Consider the following 21,297-nt stretch of genomic DNA (forward strand, 5'->3'; position numbering starts at 1 on the left):
CTGAAACCATTGACTTTTCAGCTGCCACTACCATTTCTCAAAGCAAAGTGTTCTTATTCCTTCCCTTGGTTATTTTTTATCAAATTACAATGAAAATTTTAGGGACTTCTGTATTGACCATTCAATCATGTACTAAGTTCATCTTTCATCTTGCTGGTGTCCAGCCTAATTAAATAGAGATGAAACTGAATTTTGAATACTCAGAACCACAGCAAGAGGCATAAAGGTATGACTTCCGGAAGAAGTAACTTTTTACAAAACAAAAAACGGCTCTCCAATCTACGATTCAAAAGATAATTTATTAGTCTGAGAAGAGGAGTCACACACTATACCCAGTAATACGTTTCTTTTATTTTTGTTCCTTTATCTTAAAAATATATGTAAACAAGAAACAAAGATAATATTGAATTTTCCCATAAATTTTGCTTTCTTATTTACAGTGTTACATTGTAAATAACATTCCATTATACACAAATTAAGGACTGTGCATTACTGTATGTTCTCTTTACATATTCTTTCATAATATAGTACACACAGCTCGAAGCTATGCAGTATTTAAGCTTAGAAAAGCTTGAAAGAAGTACAAACTTTATCAATAAGACTATTACTTAAAAAGGTTCTGACCTTAATTCTCTGCTAGATTGTTTCACTGAAACCATTCTTTGTTAAAGAAAAATGCCCCATATGAGGGATGAGAACAACAGTTTAAGTTACCATAGGACCCACTTAAACTGGCTAACAAATAAAAACACTTTGTTACTAGCACTGTTGTCAAATGGAGCACGGCCGCTGTCAGGCATTTCAACAAGTAGATGTACTCTGCAGTTCCGACACGTTATATCAAAGACAGTTGGTACCTCTCTGTGAAATCAACAATGTTTCCTGCAACTTTCGGTTTTACTTGTAAACAGTTAAAGCACACATTTTGGGAAGATGATTTAATCATTCTTGGTCTGAGGTTACACAATAAGGAGGAATTTCTATTTCATCGAAGGGGAAGCAAGCGTGCGCACGGGTGCGCGCACACGCACACGCACACACACAGAGTCCCGCTCATCTGCCCAAGACGCGCGTGTCACCAAGCGCTAACTGCAGCAGCACTAGTGTCGCGAGCGATGCACGAGGCTGCGACAGGAGTTACAGAACGAGGAAGACAAAACATCCAACTTCGGTTAAAACCCTGCGGAGCTCGGGTTCTGAAATGCCGCTCAGATGCTCTGTGTTCAGCCTGAAGGTTCAGCTCACTGGGCTCTCCAGGCGGCAGACCCCACCTTCAATCGCCACGGACTGTCCGGCTACCGCACCGGGAGGGAGTCTGGAAATGTGAGTCTGCAGAGGAGGAGATGGAAGACTGTTAGAGGTGCCAGCTGTGTCCCCCTGACGTGCGACAAAGGCGGAGAAAACACCAGAGCATCTTGGCTTCTCTTTGCTTCTGAGCATCTACAGGCTGTGCTGGCGGGTAACTCAGGTGCAGACAGATCCTGTTTGTCCAGATCTCAGGGGATATTAACTGAGTACCTACTACCTGCCAAGCATAGCACTGGTAGCTGGAGATAGAGACCGGGACAGCCCAGGCCTCCAGGAGCACAGAGCTTACAGTTTAGTCACACTCAGAACAAGAGTGGTTTTAAGGTCACCTGTACTGAGCATATTCCAGTTACCTGAAAACTACCAGTTGATATACGTTTTGTCCTCTGAACATTCAAAGCAACTGAGAATACCCGATTCATGTTTATTCCCTCAATTGACTCCTTAAAGTATTTAAATAGCTTACAAAAATCAGATCACTCAACAACCTCAAGTGAGGCAATGAAAAAAAAGAAAGATAAAACTTACAAAAATGAGTTAAAGACAGGCATGAGTTAACACACAAAATCTAGCCTGAGTTCTGTCCCCGTGCTGGAGGCAGATTGCTGCCCTGTCTCGGAGCTTCCCAGTGGCCAAGACCAGACAGGGGTCTACATGGTATAACGGGATCACACAAACCAACCATTCAAAGGAGAAAACCATTCCCGGCACAGAGTCCAAGGAGCCATTCCTCTTGTAGGCTTCACGCACAGCAGGTACCGTGTATAGTGGATGAGTGAAGACAGCGGTTGTACAACAAGGAGTTTTATAGGGCTGAACAATACAGCATCACTCAAAGGAGCCCAGCAGGAAAAGCTCTTCCACAAGGGGTCAGGGCCACGTCAGCCAGGAATTCCTTTCTTTGATGATCTGGCTTAATCCGGGGATAGATAAATGTCAGAGTTTCTAAGAAGAACAGAGGGACTGTATATCCTTCAGGTAATCCTCTCTGATTCTGCTTCTCCACACAAGCTTTTCCTGAGGACTGAACCCAAGAGAGTTCCAGTCCCAGAGTGAACTTGCTGGATGCAGCTGGTGAGGTGGCCAAGCCTGGGGTGGGTCTGACACCCTCTCACACAACCAAAAATAAAGCAAGCATATGCTTTAGATGGAGCAAGGTAAGCTACCTGGTTTTAGTTTGACGGTGGGTACTGTTCTTGGGTCTCACTGCACAAGTCCCATTAGAGGAGCTGACATAAGTCAGCAATTTGGAAAGCTCTGGAGAACAGAAAGTGTTCTCTAGGTACTTAGAGTTTCTGTGCGCAAGGCAGGAAGCCACCTGTAACCTCCAGGAGGGAGGCCCGTCAACTTTGGGGTGGAGAGTTGGGCAAGGCAGTCCATGTGGCACCTCCTGGGAGGTGAGCATCACTGAGTTTGGTCACCAGGCTCACACCTCTGGGCACCCTGTCCCAGAATCTGGCCTTGCTATTGTATCTGAAGGTTGTTTAGTATATCTTATTACATCTTATAAGTACGGATATATTATACCCAAGAAGTCCACAGTAAGACACGCTTGTGGATCTTTCATTCCTTGTGATGTCTTCTTAACCTAGTGGGAGAAGTTTGAAGAGGACGTGTTGATTCTGCTACCCAGCAGTCCTTGTCACATCAGGCACAAAACGCTCAGATCCACAACTCCCAGGGCTCAGTGTTGATGGGGTCCGTTTATTCTTTCAGGGATTCATTAACATGAGGTCAAAGAATTTTTTCCTCAGGCATCATTCATCGATTAAAAAAAAAGAAGTTCTAAACAAGGGCAATCCCTGAGAGAGGAGAAGCCCCTTAGTCTATCTCATCTCTCATCTCACCCTCCTCAGCCATGAAACAGTCACATGGCTAGGACAGGGATCAAGAATGTGGAAAACAATATGGTGGTTCCTCAAAAAATTAAACATAGAATTATCATACGATCCAACAATTCCACTTCAGGGTGTATACCCAAAACAAGTAAAAGCAGGGACTCATATATTTGTACACAATGCTCATAGCAGCATTATTCACAATAGCCAAAAAGTAGAAGCAACCCAAATGCCCATCAACAGATAAATAAACAAAACATGGTCTATACATACAGTGGTATATTATTCAGCTTTAAAAAGAAATGACATTCTGACACATGGTACAACATGGACCAACTCTGAAGATACTAAGCTCAATGAAATAAGCCAGACACAAAAGGACAAATATTACATGATTCCACTTATATGAGGTACCTAGAAGTCAAATTCACAGGACAGGAAGCAGAATGGTGGTTGCCAGGGGCTGAGGGTAGGTAGAATTATGGGGTCATTACTTAACAGGCACACAGTCTCAGTTTGAGAAGGTGAAAAGTTCTGGAGATGGACGGTGGTGATGGTTGCACAACAATGTGAATGTACTAAATGCCACTGCACAGTACACCCAAAATGGTTAAAATAGTAAATTTTATGTTATGTATATTTTAGCACAATTTAAAAAAAGAAAAAAAGAAGAAAGCAGAAATGACCATTTTCTTCCTGGTCCAGAACTGTATTCTATAAGATGGCATTAAGAGAAGGGGTTAGCTAGGAATGAATCCATGATGCAGACCCCAATGGAGAAACATTAACACCAGGTTCTGTTCACAAATAGGTTGAAAATTTCCAATCAGGTTACTTAAGATATCTGTCCCTAAAAGTGAAGCTCACAGGAAACTCCATCCTCACGTTTCCCAGAGATTCAGAGAGAATCCAGTGAGACTTCCTGGCACGCCTGGTGGTCCAGGCACCAGAGGCAACAAAGAATAAATTAATTGTTAAAAGATCAAAGAGCGACCATATGTCCAAGCAGACAGCCTGCAACTTGACCAGGGGGATGTCAGTCTTAAAGCAACTGATTTTTTCTGCTGAGCATGAAAAAGACCCAGGACTAGAAGGAAGAAACTGCTGTCCCACAGACCAGGGGACTTGATAGCAATCCTCTGAGATTTACAGAAACACAGATGGCCAATCCAAACTTACCTCTAACACTCCTACCCCCACCAAGTTTATAACAGAAAAACATCTAAATAAACTGAGCTAAACCACAAAGTGTCAAGGAGAGCTAGGAAGGAAAAGAAAAAAGAACTGGAAAAGATGACAAAGGTCTTGAGATATTTATTAATGGTACATGGGCAAAATACTTCAAAAATACATTGAGATTTGTATAATTGAGCTGTTTACATCAGACAGAAATGCTCAACCAGACAAACAAGTTGTTAAGATTAACTTCTCAGGATTACTGCTTCCCTAAATTATCATCTAGTCAAGGGGGATTTTGCAATTACAAAACACACTGGCATGATTTTGGTGTTGAGGGGAATAGAATGGTTAACCGTCCAAATGTATGTCAACACTTCACCAGTTTCATCAATCAACATGGTCTTCTGACTCATCGGAAAATAAGTAACCTTGGCCTGAAAAAGTTTGAGCCGAGATGTATTTGAAGCTTTCTGTGGAAATTTCAATGGAGCATCAAATCATATTATAAACACTGGGGGCTGTTTAAGAGAATATTTTATATGAGTGTTTATCTCTAAAAGTTCTTTTGGAGAAGTGGGTTTGAATTCCTTGAGCCTAAAAATGTCTGTGGACAGTTCACCACTGTCTAGGATGAACTTGTATGCCAGCATTTAAAAGTGCAATAAAGTATTTTATATTGGGTGTGTAAGGACTGTGCAGACTCTAGGGTGTCCTACAAGCATAAGACCTTAACAAGGTGTCTTTAAAACCATTTAAGTAGCAGTGTACTTTTATTGGAATTTGGAACTAATGAGAAATAGCACATGAAAATGGTAGATGCCAGAGCAGCAGCATCCCTCCATTCCTTCAGAATGCCTCACTCATACACCTCTCTAACGAGGATTCCATGTCTCTAATATCCTTTTCGGTTCTTTCTCTGGGAAAGACTTCCTTGACTGGATCCTCCTCTCGATCTAGAAGCCCTCCTTCTAGCTCCTACAGCTCCCAGCTGAGCATTTCACGTCTTGTGATATAACTGTCCGGGTTTTGGTTTGTTTTGAATTTTTGAATCTCTGTAACTGAAAGCCAGCTGGAGGCAGAAGTTTGTCATACACTCACCTCTGTATTCCCTGCACCTGCCAAAGTGTCCGACACAAAGGCACACTCTGGAAATGCTCACTGAGTGAAGTGACTAAAGTATACCCTTCAGGGCTATGTTTATGTACAAAGAATCTCAGGCGTTTTAACTCGTGTGACCAGTCAGTTTGGTTAAAAAGTCAATCACACTAGTTTGTTATAGTAAAGATTATTCTTAAATAGATTTTTTAAAAGTATGGACTGACTCCATTTTCCCACTTTCCAAGTGATTATGCTTTTAGAATGGAGATAGAGCCTTAGATTCTGAAGATGCTAACAGTGCCACACCAATGGAACCCAATGGCCTTGGAGTTAGAATTCTCTGCTTTTCTGCTAATTCCCTGAGTGACCAGACAGATCCTTGAGGTTAACACTCCTAGAAGAACTATCACCTTGTAAATTAAACTGTCTATTCAAAGCCAATAGTCTTAGGGTTGTATCTTTCTATAAAACCAAATACATTGCATAATAACATATTTAGCCTGAAGATTTCAAAATGAGAAAGTGGAAGAAAAAATACAGAAATTATATAATTGCTTGATGTCCTAATCACAATCTAAGTAGTAGCTGAGACTTCCTATCTTTCTTACTCGTGTCTTTAAATCTTTTGAGACCACCTTAGTGACTGCTTTTTGTGGTTTCCAGGAAAACTACAAGCGCACAACTTAATTTTGAAAGTCGCAAAGCCTTCATTTAGTGGTTATATTTTAATCCATCTTTCCACTCACACGAGAGTTGCTTGAGATCTGCCACAACAGTCAAGGGAAGATTCTCTTAAACAAGTTATTATCCTCCTTTGGTGGGGTCAGGAACATAAAATCTAGACAGACACAGCTCAAAAAAAAAAAAAAAAAGCTCTTGGAAATATTTTATTCATTGGTTTCATAATTCTGAGTTTGGTTTTCTGTCTTTTAAAAAAAAACCAACAGTTTTTTCATTGATCAGTGGCTAAGAAAGTGCATGTAGCATACAACATATAGTGTCCAATTCTAAAGTTAATCTACAAAGGCAGTTTATCATAAGGGCTATGTGCATGGGTTACAGGATCAGAGCACCTTGAATTCTGGGCCATCTCTTCTTCCTGGACACAATGCTGGACTACATTTCCCAGGCTCCTTTGCAGTTAGATGTGGCTATGTGACTGCAATCAGGCTGATGGACTGAAGTGATGTTTGCCACTACCAGGCCCGGCAGAAAATCTTACAAACCATTTTCCATGCGCTTTCTCTGATGACCTGAGGCCTAGATGATGTAAGGAGCTTGGGACCCTGAATCATAATTTGGAAGAGAGTCCTCTGCCAATCAGAAACCCCAATTTGTATTTTTGTGAATGAGAAACATCTTTCTTATTGTGTTTGAACAACTATACACATATATTCTGGGTTTTGCTTGTTACAGCAGCTGGAGTTATCTTTAACAACGATTCCATCTGGGCCTCTGCACTTACTAGCTATGTAACCTCTGCTGGTTACTTAACTTCTCAGGACCGCACCTCAAATAGCTATACAGTAATTCCCCTACATATGAACCTTCAACTTGTGAACTTTCCAAGATGCGAACATGTGTTCGCATGTAATTACATAAGTTAGTTCATGTGTCTGGCGTCCATTGTCACATGCGTGCATCCTCTACAAGTGGTTGTGTTTTTGTGTACTTTACTGTACAGTACTGTCTAGAGTACTGTAGTATAGTATCTTTATTTCAAGACCAGGATGTCCAGAAGCAAGCGTAAAAGCAGCAGTGATGTAGCTCGTACTGATAAGAAGCGCCAAGCGATAACAATGGAAACAAAAGTGAAAATAATTGAGAGAGTGGAGCGAAGCGAAAAGATGGTAGACGTCGCTCGTTCTTATAACATGAATCATTCAACCATCGGCACGATTCTGAAGAATGAGGACAAGATCATGGAACATGTGAAGTCTGCTGTGCCGATGATGCCAACAATAATATCGAAGAAGGGTGGAAAAGTGACGGAGGAGATGGAGAATCTTCTCAGTGTGTGGATGCAGGATCACATCAGTGTCAAGTCCCACTCAGCTTAATGGTGATTCAAGAGAAAGCTAAAAGCCTTTATGAAGACTTGAAGAAGAAATATGGTGAAGAATCAGAGGGCGCATCTTTTAATGCCAACCATGGCTGGTTTCATCGGTTCAAGGCTAGAGCCAATCTTCACAACGTAAAAGTAAGTGGCGAGGCAGCAAGTGCAGATACGGTAGCTGCCTGGTAGCTGCCTGGGAATTTCCTGAAACGCTTCGAGAAATTATTGATGAAGGCATGTATCTACCTGAGCAGGTTTTTAATGTGGATGAGACAGGACTGTACTGCAAGAGGATGCCAGACCAAAGTTACATCAGTAAGGAGGAAAAGCTGATGCCAGGCTATAAAGCAGTAAAGGATAGGCTAACTCTGTTGTTTGGTGGCAATGCTTCTGGTGAACCAAAGAGATACACAATGCAGGAAATGGCAAGGGGATTTTCTTTATCCGAGGAGGCACTGTTAGTTTTTGAGGCACAGGACCCAAACCTAGAATAGTACAGGAAGCTTGCAGCAGCCATTCAGAATTCAATCCAGCGCTACCATGTCATCTATGATGAGGTGAAAAGAGCTACTACCCAGACATCACTGGATCTTTTTTTCAAGGGGGTAGATAGAATTGAATCCAGCCAGGAAGCAGAACCTGTGCCATCAACGTCAGGCGTGGGTGACATTGCAGCTTGCCCTCCATCTCCTATTGCTGACGATCCTTCAGCTCTACCATCTCCCACTCCTCTCCTTCCTCCAGTCAGTAACTCTTCTTGCCTGTTCACTCAATGCCAGCCCGTGTGTGCCAGCTGTTGTACTGTACTACTGTACTTTTCAAGGTACTGTGCTGTAAGATTAAAAATGTTTTCTTTTTTTGTGTTTTTTTAATGTTATTTGTGTGAAAGTATTATAAACCTATTATAGTACAGTACTATAGAGCCGATTGTGTTAGTTGGGTACCTAGGCTAACTTTATTGGACTTAAGAACAAGGTGGACTTTATGAACTCGCTCTCGGAACAGAACTCACTCGTATGTAGGGGACTTACTGTAAGAGCATTTGTCATCAGGTTGACAAGGATTACATGAGATGCTGCATGCAATGAGAGCACGTGTCAACACATTAGATTCTTATTATTCAAACAAACACATAGCCATAGCACAAAACATTATGCAGCACAATATCTATTACACATTATTTGATATCCCGGAATTGGGTAATTCTATTTGAAATGTTTGACAGTCTTCAAAAATAGAACGAGATATTTTAAAGAAAAATTAGCTGCATGCTAAAAGGTAAGGTGGAAGAAAATGGACATTTTTAGGCCAGTATTTTTGATGCTGCTGTTTTGCTCTCACTGATACAATAATTAACAATTGCTGAGTATTTACTAATTACTAAGGGCTTTGTATATACCTGCTTGCTGTATCATTAATCTTTGATGGCTCAGAAACAATCAGCTCAGCATGCCTGGGTGCTACAGAAAAAACCAAAGTGGTAGAATACTGGCAAATTACCTTCTAAGAACATGTCATGCTGTTGGGAAGACAAGTAAGGCCATATGATTAGAAAACCATTAACAAAGGCACGTGACCATACACTAAGAGGGTATAACACTCCAGTGTGTGTTTTCCAACACTACCAAGCAATTAACTCTGTGGGTACTGACTGGGTGTCCTACAATTTAACGCAGTCCTGACACCATCTACCAGGAGACAGAGCCCACAGGTTAAGAGCTCAGTCCCACAAGACTGTCTCCCGACCATGCCAGATACCAATCGCAAGTTCAGGTTGTCACCTGCACTTCTGGCCCATGGCTATAAATTGGCTATAAATGAGAGGTTCCCACCACCCCCTCTTCAGGTTTGATTAATTTGCTAGAGCAGCTCACGAAATTCAGGAAAACAGTTTACATTATTATAAAAGGATATAATTTAGAAACAGCCAGATAGAGAAGAGATGCATAGGCAAGGAAGGTAGGAAGAGGCTTGGAGCTTCCATGCCTTCTCTGAAGGCACCACTCCCCCAAATCTCCACACGTTCACCATCTCAGAAGCCCTCTGAACCTTGTGTTTTGGGGGATTTTTATGGAGGCGCTGTTACATAGGTATGATTGACTACATTACTGGTCATTGGTGACTGAACTCAGTCTCTAGTCCCTCTCCCCTCCCCATAGGTCAGGGGCTGGGGCTGAAATTTCCAACCCTCTAGTCACATGGTTGGTTCCCCTGGTAACCAGACCCCAAGCTTAGGTTACCTTGGGGTTTTGCAAAAGTCACCTCATTAAAATAAACCCAGGTGTGCTTGAAAGGGGCTTGCTATGAGTAACAAGATACCCATTTCACCTTTATGGCTCTGAAATGATTTCAGAAACTGAGGACTAGAGATCAAATATTATAACAAAAGATGCTCCTATATTGCTATTATCACTTGGGAAATTCCAAGGGTTTGGGGAGCTGAGTCAGGAACCCTGGAGGAAGAACAAATATGTACTTCTTATGCTAAATCACAGTATCACAGATACCCAACCACAAATGCTAATGAAGTCAAGAGAGAGAGAGCATGGATGCAGATCAAGGAGGTGGGGCAAGCTCTCCAGAGGCCATGGCACTGGACGGCAAATAGGACTGGAGGGCAGTGTTGGGCCTGAGTAAGGGAGAGCTGACAAGTTTGCTTGGTTTGAGCCACACAGTGTTTCCAACTTCTAAAAATGTTAATAGTAAATATTTTAAAATAGGGAAATTGCATACAAGCATCTTGATTTCTAGATACTCTTGAAAAATCTGGCAACCCTTGCATTCCCTCACCAGAGTAAAGTCACAGCTACTTTCTTTAGAAGGGCATTTTTGGCAATAATTTCCCACTGGTGGGGCTGTGTTCTGCCTATGGTGTGTGCTCAGATGGCCCTAACATCTGTGATCATCTTTCAGTGCAGTTATTATTATTGGTCCATTGGGTTCAGATGGTGGCAGCCCAATCCTCCCATCAACCTTTGCCTAATGGTTTTGTAACCACAGAACCAGTCCCAGACTGGGCCTATCCTGTCTCTAACAAGATACTGAGTTGTTTTTCAGAGACAACAGAACAAAACCTCAAGTCATGCAGCCGAAGCATGCAGAGATTTGGACCTCAAACAACCTGGAACCAAAGCTGTTCCCCCCACCCCCTCCAAAGGACCAGGGCCTCACCTTAACCTGAACTCCAGAGCCCTTTCAGAAGTGAAGGGTCTGCTGTCCAGGAAGGTCCGGTGCTGAAGCCCATCTACCACACCTTACCATAAATGGCCAAGCTCCAAAGCCCTCCAATCAAAACCTGCCCCACCAGAAGGGGAAGCTGGGACAAAGTGAGAGAGTAGCATTGACATAACTACCAAATGTAAAATGGATGGCTAGTGGGAGACTGCTGCATAGCACAGGGAGACCAACTCGATGCTTTGTGATGACCTAGAGGGGTGGGATAGGGAGGGTGGAAGGGAGACGCAAGAGGGAGGGGATATGGGGACATAGGTATATGTATAGCTAATTCACTTTGTTATACAGCAGAAACTAACACACCATTGTAAAGCAATTATACTCCAGTAAAGATGTGAAAAAATAAATAAAAATTAAAAACCTGCCCCACCAGTGCTGCACACGAACCCACCTCCCCTAATTCATAAAACTTTGACTGAACCCCAGATGGGGAGACAAATTTAAGCTGTGTTTCCTGTGTCCTTGCCTGTCAACCTTGCAATAAGCTTCTCAACAGTTTTAGCAGCCACTGATAATCACTGTCTAGACCCCATTATTTCAAGAGTTACCAACGGGTGGTTTCCTAATTCTATCACTGTCAATACATTAATAGCTGGAATTCTTCTATAAAGAACTTTCTCAACTTTTTGGTATTCCACAATAAAGTGCATATAAGAAAGGAAGGATAAACACTTGATTCTTTTTCTTCCTTTTCAGGGTTCAGAATAATAAACCTCCAAAAGCAGCCAAATGCTTTCCCCTGTCATTTTTTGTGATGTTAAGAAGGCAGTTTTGTTTGAAGGCAGATGGTAAGAGATTACAGAGGGAGCACAGTTTGGGAAAAAAATAGGGATGGAAGAAGGAGGTACAGCATCTTCTTCATTCACACCAGCCAAAGGCGAACTCTTCTATGTTTAAAAGACAAAAATAAAAGAATTGTGAGAGCTGCTTTTAAACCGCCACTATGAAAAAAACTGGCTGGACTGACTTGCTAGCTGTGTTTCGGATGACTAATTTGTAGGCTCACCTGTTTTAAGTCAAATATAGTACCTGCAGGATGAGTCGCTCCCTTTGGGCTGACACAAAATGAGTACTGTTGTCAGTTAAACTAGTTAAGTTTGCTCAAGATCAGTTTTACTCTTTAGCAGGAAGTTCTCTTCTCAAAGATAATTGAGGGTTCGCACAGCATATTCATCTGCTAGGGTTTCCATAACAAAATTATATTCCCACAGTTCTGGAGGCTGGGAAGTCCAAGATCAAGGCATCAGTAGGGCTGGTTTCTTCTCAGGCCTCTCTGTGTGGCTCGCAGATGGCTGTCTTCCCCCAATGTCGTCCCATGACCTGTTCTGTGTGTGCAAATCCCTGGCATTTCTTCTTATAAAGACGTCCTATTGGATTAGGGCCCTGTCTTTATGACCTCATTTGACCATAATCACCTCTGTAAAGGCCCCATCTCCAAATACAATCACAGTGGGGGTTAGGGCTTTACGATAAGACTTTGCTGAGGACAGAATTCAGTCCGTAATAGATACAGAGTAAAACCCGGCAGTGCCCCATATGCTGTGGGCTGCATTCGTTCTCTGGCTGAAATCCTCCTGCCCTTCCTTTGGCTCATTCCTCTCCGTCTCCACTTGGCCTCCTTGCTGTTCCTCAACCACGCAGCACATTCCTGCAGCACATTCGAGGCCATTACATGTGCTGTTCTCACTGCCCAGAAAGCTCTTCCATCCAACGCCCAGGTGGCTCACTTGCTCATTTCTGCCAGATCTTTACTCAAAAGCCGCCTTCTGGGGAAGGTTTACACTGGCCACTCACCTGAATTTCACTACTACCACCCTCTCTGCCTCAACGTTTCCTATGTCCTTACCATATCTAACCAGCCATCCATTTTGCTCCTTTATCCCATTCATTCATTGCCTGTCTCCTCCACTGGGACAAAAGCTCCACGAGGGCGAGGAGTTTTATCTGTTCATTGCTGTTCCCTCATTACCTAAAAGATACCCTGGCCCATGGAAGGGGCTCTGTACATTTGCTAAGTCAATAGAGGATTTTGTTTTTTTTAATGAGGATTTGGGAAATGAAAGAGAGCAAATGGCAAATTAGACATTTTATAGTTCTTAGTTTTATGTTTTGTAGTTTTTGTTTATAGCTTGTAAGTCTGTTATAAATTTTTGAAGAGATTTGTATAAATTAAATGCTCAAAGTGATATTGAAATTGTGAACCTTAAAACTCTGAAAATAAAAGTCTAGGTATTTCCCAAGACAGACACAAAATGTAGAAATAATATGATGTGACATTATCTGTTCATTCATCTCAACAACTACATGCACATTATCCTCTCTCAGAGAGAGACAGTCGGGAGCAGCAGCAACTCCACAGTGGTCAGGTGTGGGCTGCGTGCCCGGTGGGTCTGCTGCGTCCTGCCGCATGAATGAAACTGCAGAATTCAGCACTCAGAGGAATATGAAAAGCAGGAGGGCTACCTTGTTTGCAGGGCAATTTCCCTCCCGGGGAGTGGGACAAGAGTGTCTCACACTCAATCTTACAACTTACCATGAATATCTGAAGAGACAGATATTCCTTTCCCTACCATTTTCCCTTCTCTTGTTAATTCTGCCTTAATTTTCACATTGTTGAGTCCTAAGTAACTTACATTTTTCAGTCTATTAACAGTGTCACATGAACTTCCTTAAAACAACCCAGAATGATGTGTATATTTTGTAGAATACAGATCCATTTAGCTGCAGGCTCAGCTTGTCTTCTGCATCATCACTGTGCTACTCAGGGTGTGTAGAGTTGGGGCTGGAGGTGGCATGTTGGCTGAGCACACCTTGTGCCCTTACACAGTGAACTGTTACCTGACGTGACAACAGTCACTCTCTGCTTTCTTTTACTGGCACAAACGTGATAGACCTTAAATGACCAATTCCAGAGAGAAGTGCTGAGGAAGTGTGTCTGCTTGGTTTTTATTGCTTTGTGTCTACTATGGGCTTTTTTTTTCCTTAATGACTTGTCTTTCAAGGAGACACAACTTGTGAATAAGAATATTGTGAGCATTCTTTGTGTGCAGCATTAAAGCTTGGAATGTAGTTTACTGCTCTAAAAATAGAGTTTGGTCTTCAGACTTCATCCTGAAAGCAGATGTACTCAACTAGTTGACAGTTTCACATGAACCTGCTTAATATAATCCAGAATAATGTGTATATTTTACAGAATAAAACCCCATTTAACTACAGGTCAAAAGATCTGGGTGCTCACTTCCTTAGCCTGTGTGATATCAGGCAAATCAGTGAAAATCTCAGAGCTGTAAAACAAGGACTCTGGGTTAGACGGTCTCTAGAGGAGCCTCACAAAGTTTAACCTTCTCTGACCGGACTTTCTTTAGCTTTTGCATACATTGTGAATGAGTCTAAAACCAAGCGTTCTACTTTTATCCCATCATTGTCTTAAAATGAAAGTAATAAATGGGCCAGAGCAATGTGAAGATGTAATTCCCAAGTTCAACCCAACAAATCAGAAATATCAACAGATTGAAAAATTAATGCCATATGTTAGTCATTTTACTCCATGTCGCCCCTACCTCGTTTTCCACATTTAGAACAAGGATGTCATAAAAGACCATTGGCAAATGTGGACAAAGCACAAAGACAGCATTATGGCAGATTTCGTTGTTAGTCCTGAAACGAGGCTACATAAAGGGAAAGTTCTACTGTTCTCACATAGAAATATCATGCCCAAGGAGCCTTAGAATGAGACGAAAACGCGGTCTGATGAGAACAGTATGTTCCAGTCTCTCGGCAACTTTTGTTACTTCTTTTACCATGCAACGACACCACACTTCAGAGGCAACATCAGACAACGCTGCCCCTTATTTTTATCTTAAAAGCCCCGTGAAGGCATCCACATCAACAGGGCAAGCCCACAGTACCTATTATATCACCACTCACGGGAAGAATTATCATGGATATTCCATTCTGCTAAAGGTGATAAAAGCTCTCCGCTATTTAGAAATATTTATTCTGCACTTATTATGAGGAGATAGAAGAATGAAACACACATGGATCTCGCTCTGAAGGCAATTAGGTCTCTGTAGGATGCGGAAGCCAGTTCCTTGTGAAACTAGTTCCTTGTAAAATCTTAATAAAAATATGAAGCCCCTAGATTTGCATAATGCTTTCTTTAGTTTCCATAGTGCCTTTGCATCGATGAAATCGCTTCAAAATACCCTCTCAGGTAGACAGAGGTATACTATACCTGTTTTTCAGGTGAAAAAAAAGGGGAGGCTCAGAATGGTTATGTGGTTTGCTTATGGTCCCAGAGGAAGTAGAAAAACTGAGACTTGAATGAAAGCCTTTGGACTCCAAATTTAGGGCTCTCTTTACTCCCACAAAGCCTTAGCGTGAAGGATTCTAAATCTGTTAAGAGACACAACTTTATTTTTCAGGGTAAAATAGGGCTTCCTTGGAAAAGCTACAGCCACACATTTTACCAAAAAATTTCAGGATGATTCTGGGATTCAGAGAATTGGGTTTGAGCCTTAATTCTGCTGTGGATGGACTGGAGAGTCTCTGAACTGGGGGTCACTAGATCTCTGGGCTTCAGCATCTTCGTAGGTAAAAATGAAAAATTCGACTCAATTATATTGAGGGTTCTTTCTGATTCTAACATTCTTTATAGTTTTGCATTAGAATGGCCCTCTAAATGCTGTTTACATATATTTTTTTTTTCAAAAACCTCACATGTGTAAATTTTCCTAGAATTCAGGTTACATACTTTTTTAAAACAGCCCCAAGAAGTAATTGAAATCCCAATTGGTCCTAGGACTTGTATCACCTTCTCTTTAGACCCGGCCTAACTTAAGAGTGGAGCTCTTAGATAGTGGTGTTAGGACCATTTACTGAGACCCAGTACATCAGAGTATCTGAGGGTGGAGGCCAGGAGGCTGGATTTTCACCCCACCCTCGCCCCTAGGATTTGCACCCCCATCTCTGCAGGAACAAAGCCTGTCCCTAGACTACCTTTTGGATAAGGAGGGAGGCAGGCAGTGAGAGGGACAGTAGACGTGTCATACAGACAACACGGAAACACACCTCTGATACAATCATGTTTATGGTGCATTCTGAGACTGTGGAGACCTTTTATAGTCTTTACTCTGATTTCTAAAATTTTCTTTACCCTTTTTCTCAAATGTTCAAAGAGGTACATGACTATTTTTCTATTAAAAATTGATTTTAAAAAAGAATAAAGCAGAATATGCCATTCCATGTAGTCCAAACAATCTCAATTGTGTTAAAAAAAAAAAATCACAACTGCAGAAGCCGAAGGAACTATATCAAAATGTTAACAGTGGTTAATGTGGGGCAGTTCACTGCATTCCAGAAGGATTCATTCAGGGCCAGGATTACATTTTTTTTTCCTCCCTGTCATTTTTCTGTATTTTCTTAATTATGCAGCAGAGTGATTTAGTGAGTGTTTAATGTAGCAACATAATCTACTGAGAAATTAATCTATGTCCTTTCTAACTGTTCAAGACCCGTTCTGGGAGGCATGACTGTGTTCCCACGCCACTCCTGAGCACTGCCAAAGAATGAACAAAATAGCTGTACTGTCCGCGCAGGACCCAGCAGTTGCATCAAGACGACCACCATCTTCTCCTTGAAACGCCTCCTTTCCTTGGTTTCCAGGACCCCACCATCACCTGTTTCTTCTCAATCTCTATGGCCACAACTTCCCAGTCCCCTTTGCAGGTCCCCCCACCCCATATCCCCACCCTAAATGCATGGGAGTTACCTGGGACTCAGGTCCCCCTTCTCCCATCTGTGGTCACTCCTTGGTGATCTCATCCAGTCCTGTAGTTTTATAAAAAGCATTTATATGCGGAGACTCCCAAATAAACACCTCCAGCTTAGGCCTCTCCTGACAACTACATGGTCAGAAGCTTTAGTTCTGGAGTTCAGACTGTCTGGCTTCAATCTTGGCTCCACCTCTTGGTAGCTGCGCCACCTTATATAAGGAACTTCATATTTCAGATCTTTCTTTCTGAGGGGCTAATGGGAGTGGGAGGTGTGAAGCTAAGAGGAGGAGATCTAGCCGAGCCCTGCAGGCCCATGTGCAGCATGGAGGCTGGGGGTTTACCTTCGCTCCTGTAATGGTAAGCCCTGGGCTGCCATTTCCTTGGTAAAGACAACCAGGTGGCCCCTTCTTGGAGAACCTGGTGGGGAAGCCTCAGCATCCAGATGATTTGTACTGAGTGAAAACCCAAAATGTCAGTAACAGTCTTCCGGCTGGTAAGCTGCCAGATAACATGGATTTTACTATAGCTTGAAAAGAGCATCTTGTATTTGAAAAGAAATGAAAGGCTAATGTTGAAACTACCATAAAGAGTGAAACTACTATTTGTGTAATGGACTATTTCCTGAGAATTTCAGTTGATCTGTCAATGAGGAATTTGGGGGGGGGTGAAAATAAAAACCGCCAACAAACTCTTTGAAGAAAGTTCTCCTCGTCAAAACCATCTGCTTCCTGACTTCTTATTGATCTGCCCCGTGCGACACCAAAGAACTATTAAGGTGTTGAGACGAGAGAAGGCAAAGCTTCCCAGGCTGGCTTCTGCTGGTCCTGGGAGAGGCTCTCTGAAAAAAAGGAGCCTAGTCACATGTCAGCCCCAGCCCACTCTTCTTAGAGCCCGACAGGCACGTGAGCACGTGAAGTTCAGACACTCTTCAGTAAAGGAACCTGCGGACTCTGTAAGCCAGCTCAACCCAAATGTCAACGGATGCCGTCCTTCAATTCCAGCTGCACCCAAACTCCTATAAAGAGTGTGATGAAACCTCCCTTCTCTTTTACTCTAATACTGAGACCTCAGTTCCTCACCTCCCCGGCCACTAAATGTTGGGGTACCCCAGGACTCAAGAGTTGGGTCACTTTTCCTCAACTCCTCATTTTGTAGAAAATTATCTGTGCAGTGTTCTGGACATAAAGTGAAGCATCTGGTTCCACTGGAGAAAGAGGAAAGAATTATAACTCTCCAGAACTACCTCCTCCTCCAGCTGCCACTTCATTTCTTTGCTTCCATTTACAGCAACATTCTTTAAAAGACTTGTCTATTCTTGTTTCTGCAGCTTCTTTCCTTCCATTCTCTCTACACCCTCTCCACTCAGGTTTCTGCCTTGACCGCTGCACTGAAACGGCTCTTACCAAGGTAAGCAATGACTTCCGAATGCTAAATCCAGTGGTCTGTCCTCAGACCTAACTTCATGGGCCCAGAGTACAGGATCTGATAACGCTGATCACTCTCTTGGCGTTGAAATACTTTCTCTCCTTGGTTTCTAAGACCCCACCCTCCCCTCATTCTCCATGAGCCTCTACGGCCGTTTCTCAGTCTCCTTTGTTGGGTTCTTCACCTCTCTGACTTATCAACACAGCAATTCCTCAGAAATCTTTTCTCCTGGCTGTGGTCCCTCTCTTGGTGATCACATCTAGCCTTGTAATTTTAAAAAAGCATTTATATGCTGAGATTCCCAAATATGCATCTTCAACTTAGTCCTCTCTCCTGACATATACATCCCACCACCCACTGACCATCTCCATTCAGTGCCTAACAGGCATCTCCAAATGAACACGTCCAGAACCGAGCTCTTTCTACTTCCCCTCAAGCCTGCTTCCTCCCTCCTCACCTTCTTCCCCCGGCTGGTAAATGGCAAGTCCATTCTCGTTGCTGCCTTCTCTCTTTCCCCCGTGCCTCTGTTCAATCCATGGGCAGCTCCTGTCGGCTCTCTCTTAAAATGGACACAGAAGCCAACTGGCTCTCACCGCCTGCCCAGCTAACGTTCTAGTCCAACTCATTATCGTCACTCACGGGTGGCAACGGCCGTCCACTCTGCCTCCCTTTCAGCAGCTGGAGTCGCCTCCTAAAATGTGAGCCAGACATTGTCACTCCTCTGCTCACTACCCTCCAGTGGCTTTGGAAGAGCCCAGATCCCGACAGTGACCGGTAAGAACCCACGTGGTCTGGTCCCCCATAGCTTGCTCTGTCCCACTAAGACCAGCCTTCTCACTGTCCCTCCGTCACACCTGGGACACTCACTCCTGATTGAGGGCCTCTGCTCTTGCTGTTCTCCATGCTGGGACGTTCTTGCCTTGCTCCCATAAATCTTCCAAGGCTTTACTCAAACGTCACTTTCTCAGTGAGACCTGCCTAACATCGAAACACTTGTACTTCCTAAAATCCTTGCCAGCTTCACGTTTCTTTTTAGCACTTATCACAAACATACTATATGCCTTATTTATCTTGGTTATTATTTTCCCCACTAGTGTGTCAGGCCAGGAGTACAAAGATTCTTAGCTTTTTTGTTCACTATTATGTTTCCAGGAAAGTAACTGAATATAATAGGCACTCAATAGCATTTGTTTAATAAATATTTCGTTTTAAAAAATGAGCTGCTATGTTTCATCAAAACTGTACTCCTAAGTAAACTGAGTTTTTCTAATAGCTAAAATCTCAAAGCCAAAGAATCAAGGCTTCCTTCCCAGTTAATCATTACTAATCACTGTAATAAACCCCTGATTAGCTCTAATATTGATTAACTGAAGTTAAGAAGAAATGAATTTTTGTCATCTTTGATGGTGAAAAACTTATAGATTGTATTTATTTCTTTTTTGCCCCAAGTATGGCCTACTGAACAAAAACATAAATTGCTAGATTCAGGAACTTGTTGTACCTAAGAGGTTATCACCTTAAAGACCGGGTCCTTCCTGTCTGACCTGGCTTTGGAAATTTGTAGAAATTTGGGTTGGAAGCATGTTTTATTCAGGGGCTACTGGGGCTTATTACTAACTGCCTAGTAAGAGCTTGTTTTGCCAAGATCTTCCATTTTTAACGGGGCAGGTTCTAACTGTTAGCAGGTTCTAACTGTTCAAAATTTTACCATAATATCCACAAGACCTATCAATGGAAGAAATAGGGATTATTGGGGTTTTCATCTGTTACAGGAGGTACATTCAAAATATGATTAATTTTCTATTTCAAGTGAAGAAAAAGCTGTTTCCAAGTACCCTGAGCATCTCCTAATAATGAAGCATTAACACAACCCTCATTCTAAATTAAGTTTCTTTTCATGCCTTCAACACCGCAGCAGACATTGTAGTCCAAACATGTACAGTGCAGTGATGACAGCTCAAGAGCATAAAAGTAAATCGCCATACGTACCACTTATTGCATCCAGAAGTATTTGAAAAGAATGCAAATACAGAGAGTAGCTCAACCATATCCAAATGTCTCAATTAGTTATTACTAAAATGTTAAAGTTTCACCAATTTACAGCACTGCTTTACTTATAAGACATAAAAATCATACATAATAATCATCAGAGAAGAATTTTAATCCTTAGGATTAGACAGAATGGACGATCCAAGATGAAGGCTTTAAAGAAGACAGAAACTATATTATTTGAATGAATGGTAGTGGAATGAAAATGTATTCCAGCAGATAGACTTTGCTTAGCGTTCAAAATCTACAACACGGGTCAGTCTCCGATGCCTGTAAGTGAAACAGGCCAGGTGTAGGACTGTCAGAATGGAATGTCCAGGCCCCACCAAACAGTGTGGCTACCACTTGGGTCCAACTAATCACGGCCATGTAGGAAGTGGGTCCCAGTGTGGCCAAATCTACTCTTATGAGAGAAAACAAGCCAGGAGGAAGAAAACTGTACCTTTACGTAAAACTTAAAACATTTAAATCTTGTATAAAAATTTTATTCAAAATTTCTATTTTATGTAAATTCAAATTGTTTTATGTAAACATTTTCAATTTTTTTAAAAAGGCTGATCTGCTGATGAATTCAGCTTTTGAGCTCAAATCTGCAGGTTACTGGGGAGGAGGGAGAGTGGGGATAAAATGTTTCATCCAAACAACCATCTGGACTCAGAGTTCTATCCTCAACCTCACCAGGGAGCCACTCATAGAAGGCGTATCTATGGAATGAATGCCCATGTGTGCGGGGCCCTGCGGGGCCATTAGTACCTCCGTGTATACTGACTGCATACCTGTAGATTCAGTTCCCATCACTACTCACCTACTTAAGAAAATAATATAATAGAAGTTCTTGCAACATAAAATCAATGGGTGATCCTGAATCTTTACAATCAAAGAAACCAATACCTTGTTTCAAGTTAGAAAGTTAACAAGAAACAAGAATGGCATGACCAAGATTATGGCCTTTTTTGTCTTAAGATTGAAAAAAAAAAAACAAGAAAAGATTCCTTTCATCATTTGTCCACTGCTTTTCAACCAAGAGAAAGAAATGACCATCCTGTAACCATTACTTACTCACTGTGGGTAATAAGGCCAATCATTCTCATGAATGCTTGTCTCAGTTACATCTCACACTTATGCGTTGTTCTGTGTGTAAAATGCAGGCACGTGTCTGCTTTGGGAAGGTACATATTTACCTAAAATGTTGGTACTAGAAGGTAACAAGGTGACATTCTAACGTTAAGTTCACACCTGATGTGAACTATGTAAGCTGATGGCTATGTAAGTATATAGAGGTAGAGAAATTAATGTTTTCATTATTTTCTATGTTGCTATAACCAGAAAGAAAGGT

General features: G+C 42.1%; 1 protein-coding gene across 2 annotated transcripts in view; it reads right to left on the reverse strand.

Annotated features, from left to right (window-relative positions):
* Positions 1 to 306: 306 nt before the first annotated feature.
* Positions 307 to 21,297, reverse strand: part of TASP1 (taspase 1) — a 240,470-nt gene continuing 219,479 nt past the window's right edge. For both annotated transcript variants that reach the window (XM_082645896.1, XM_082645895.1), the window contains one exon: positions 307 to 1,329. In XM_082645896.1, coding sequence (XP_082502022.1) covers positions 1,237 to 1,329 — 93 coding nt within the window. In that variant the 3' untranslated portion in view covers positions 307 to 1,236. The remainder of the gene's footprint in view (positions 1,330 to 21,297) is intronic.

The sequence above is a fragment of the Mesoplodon mirus genome, assembly GCF_964341445.2.
Source record: "Mesoplodon mirus genome assembly, chromosome: 15".
Classification (NCBI taxonomy): domain Eukaryota; kingdom Metazoa; phylum Chordata; class Mammalia; order Artiodactyla; family Ziphiidae; genus Mesoplodon; species Mesoplodon mirus.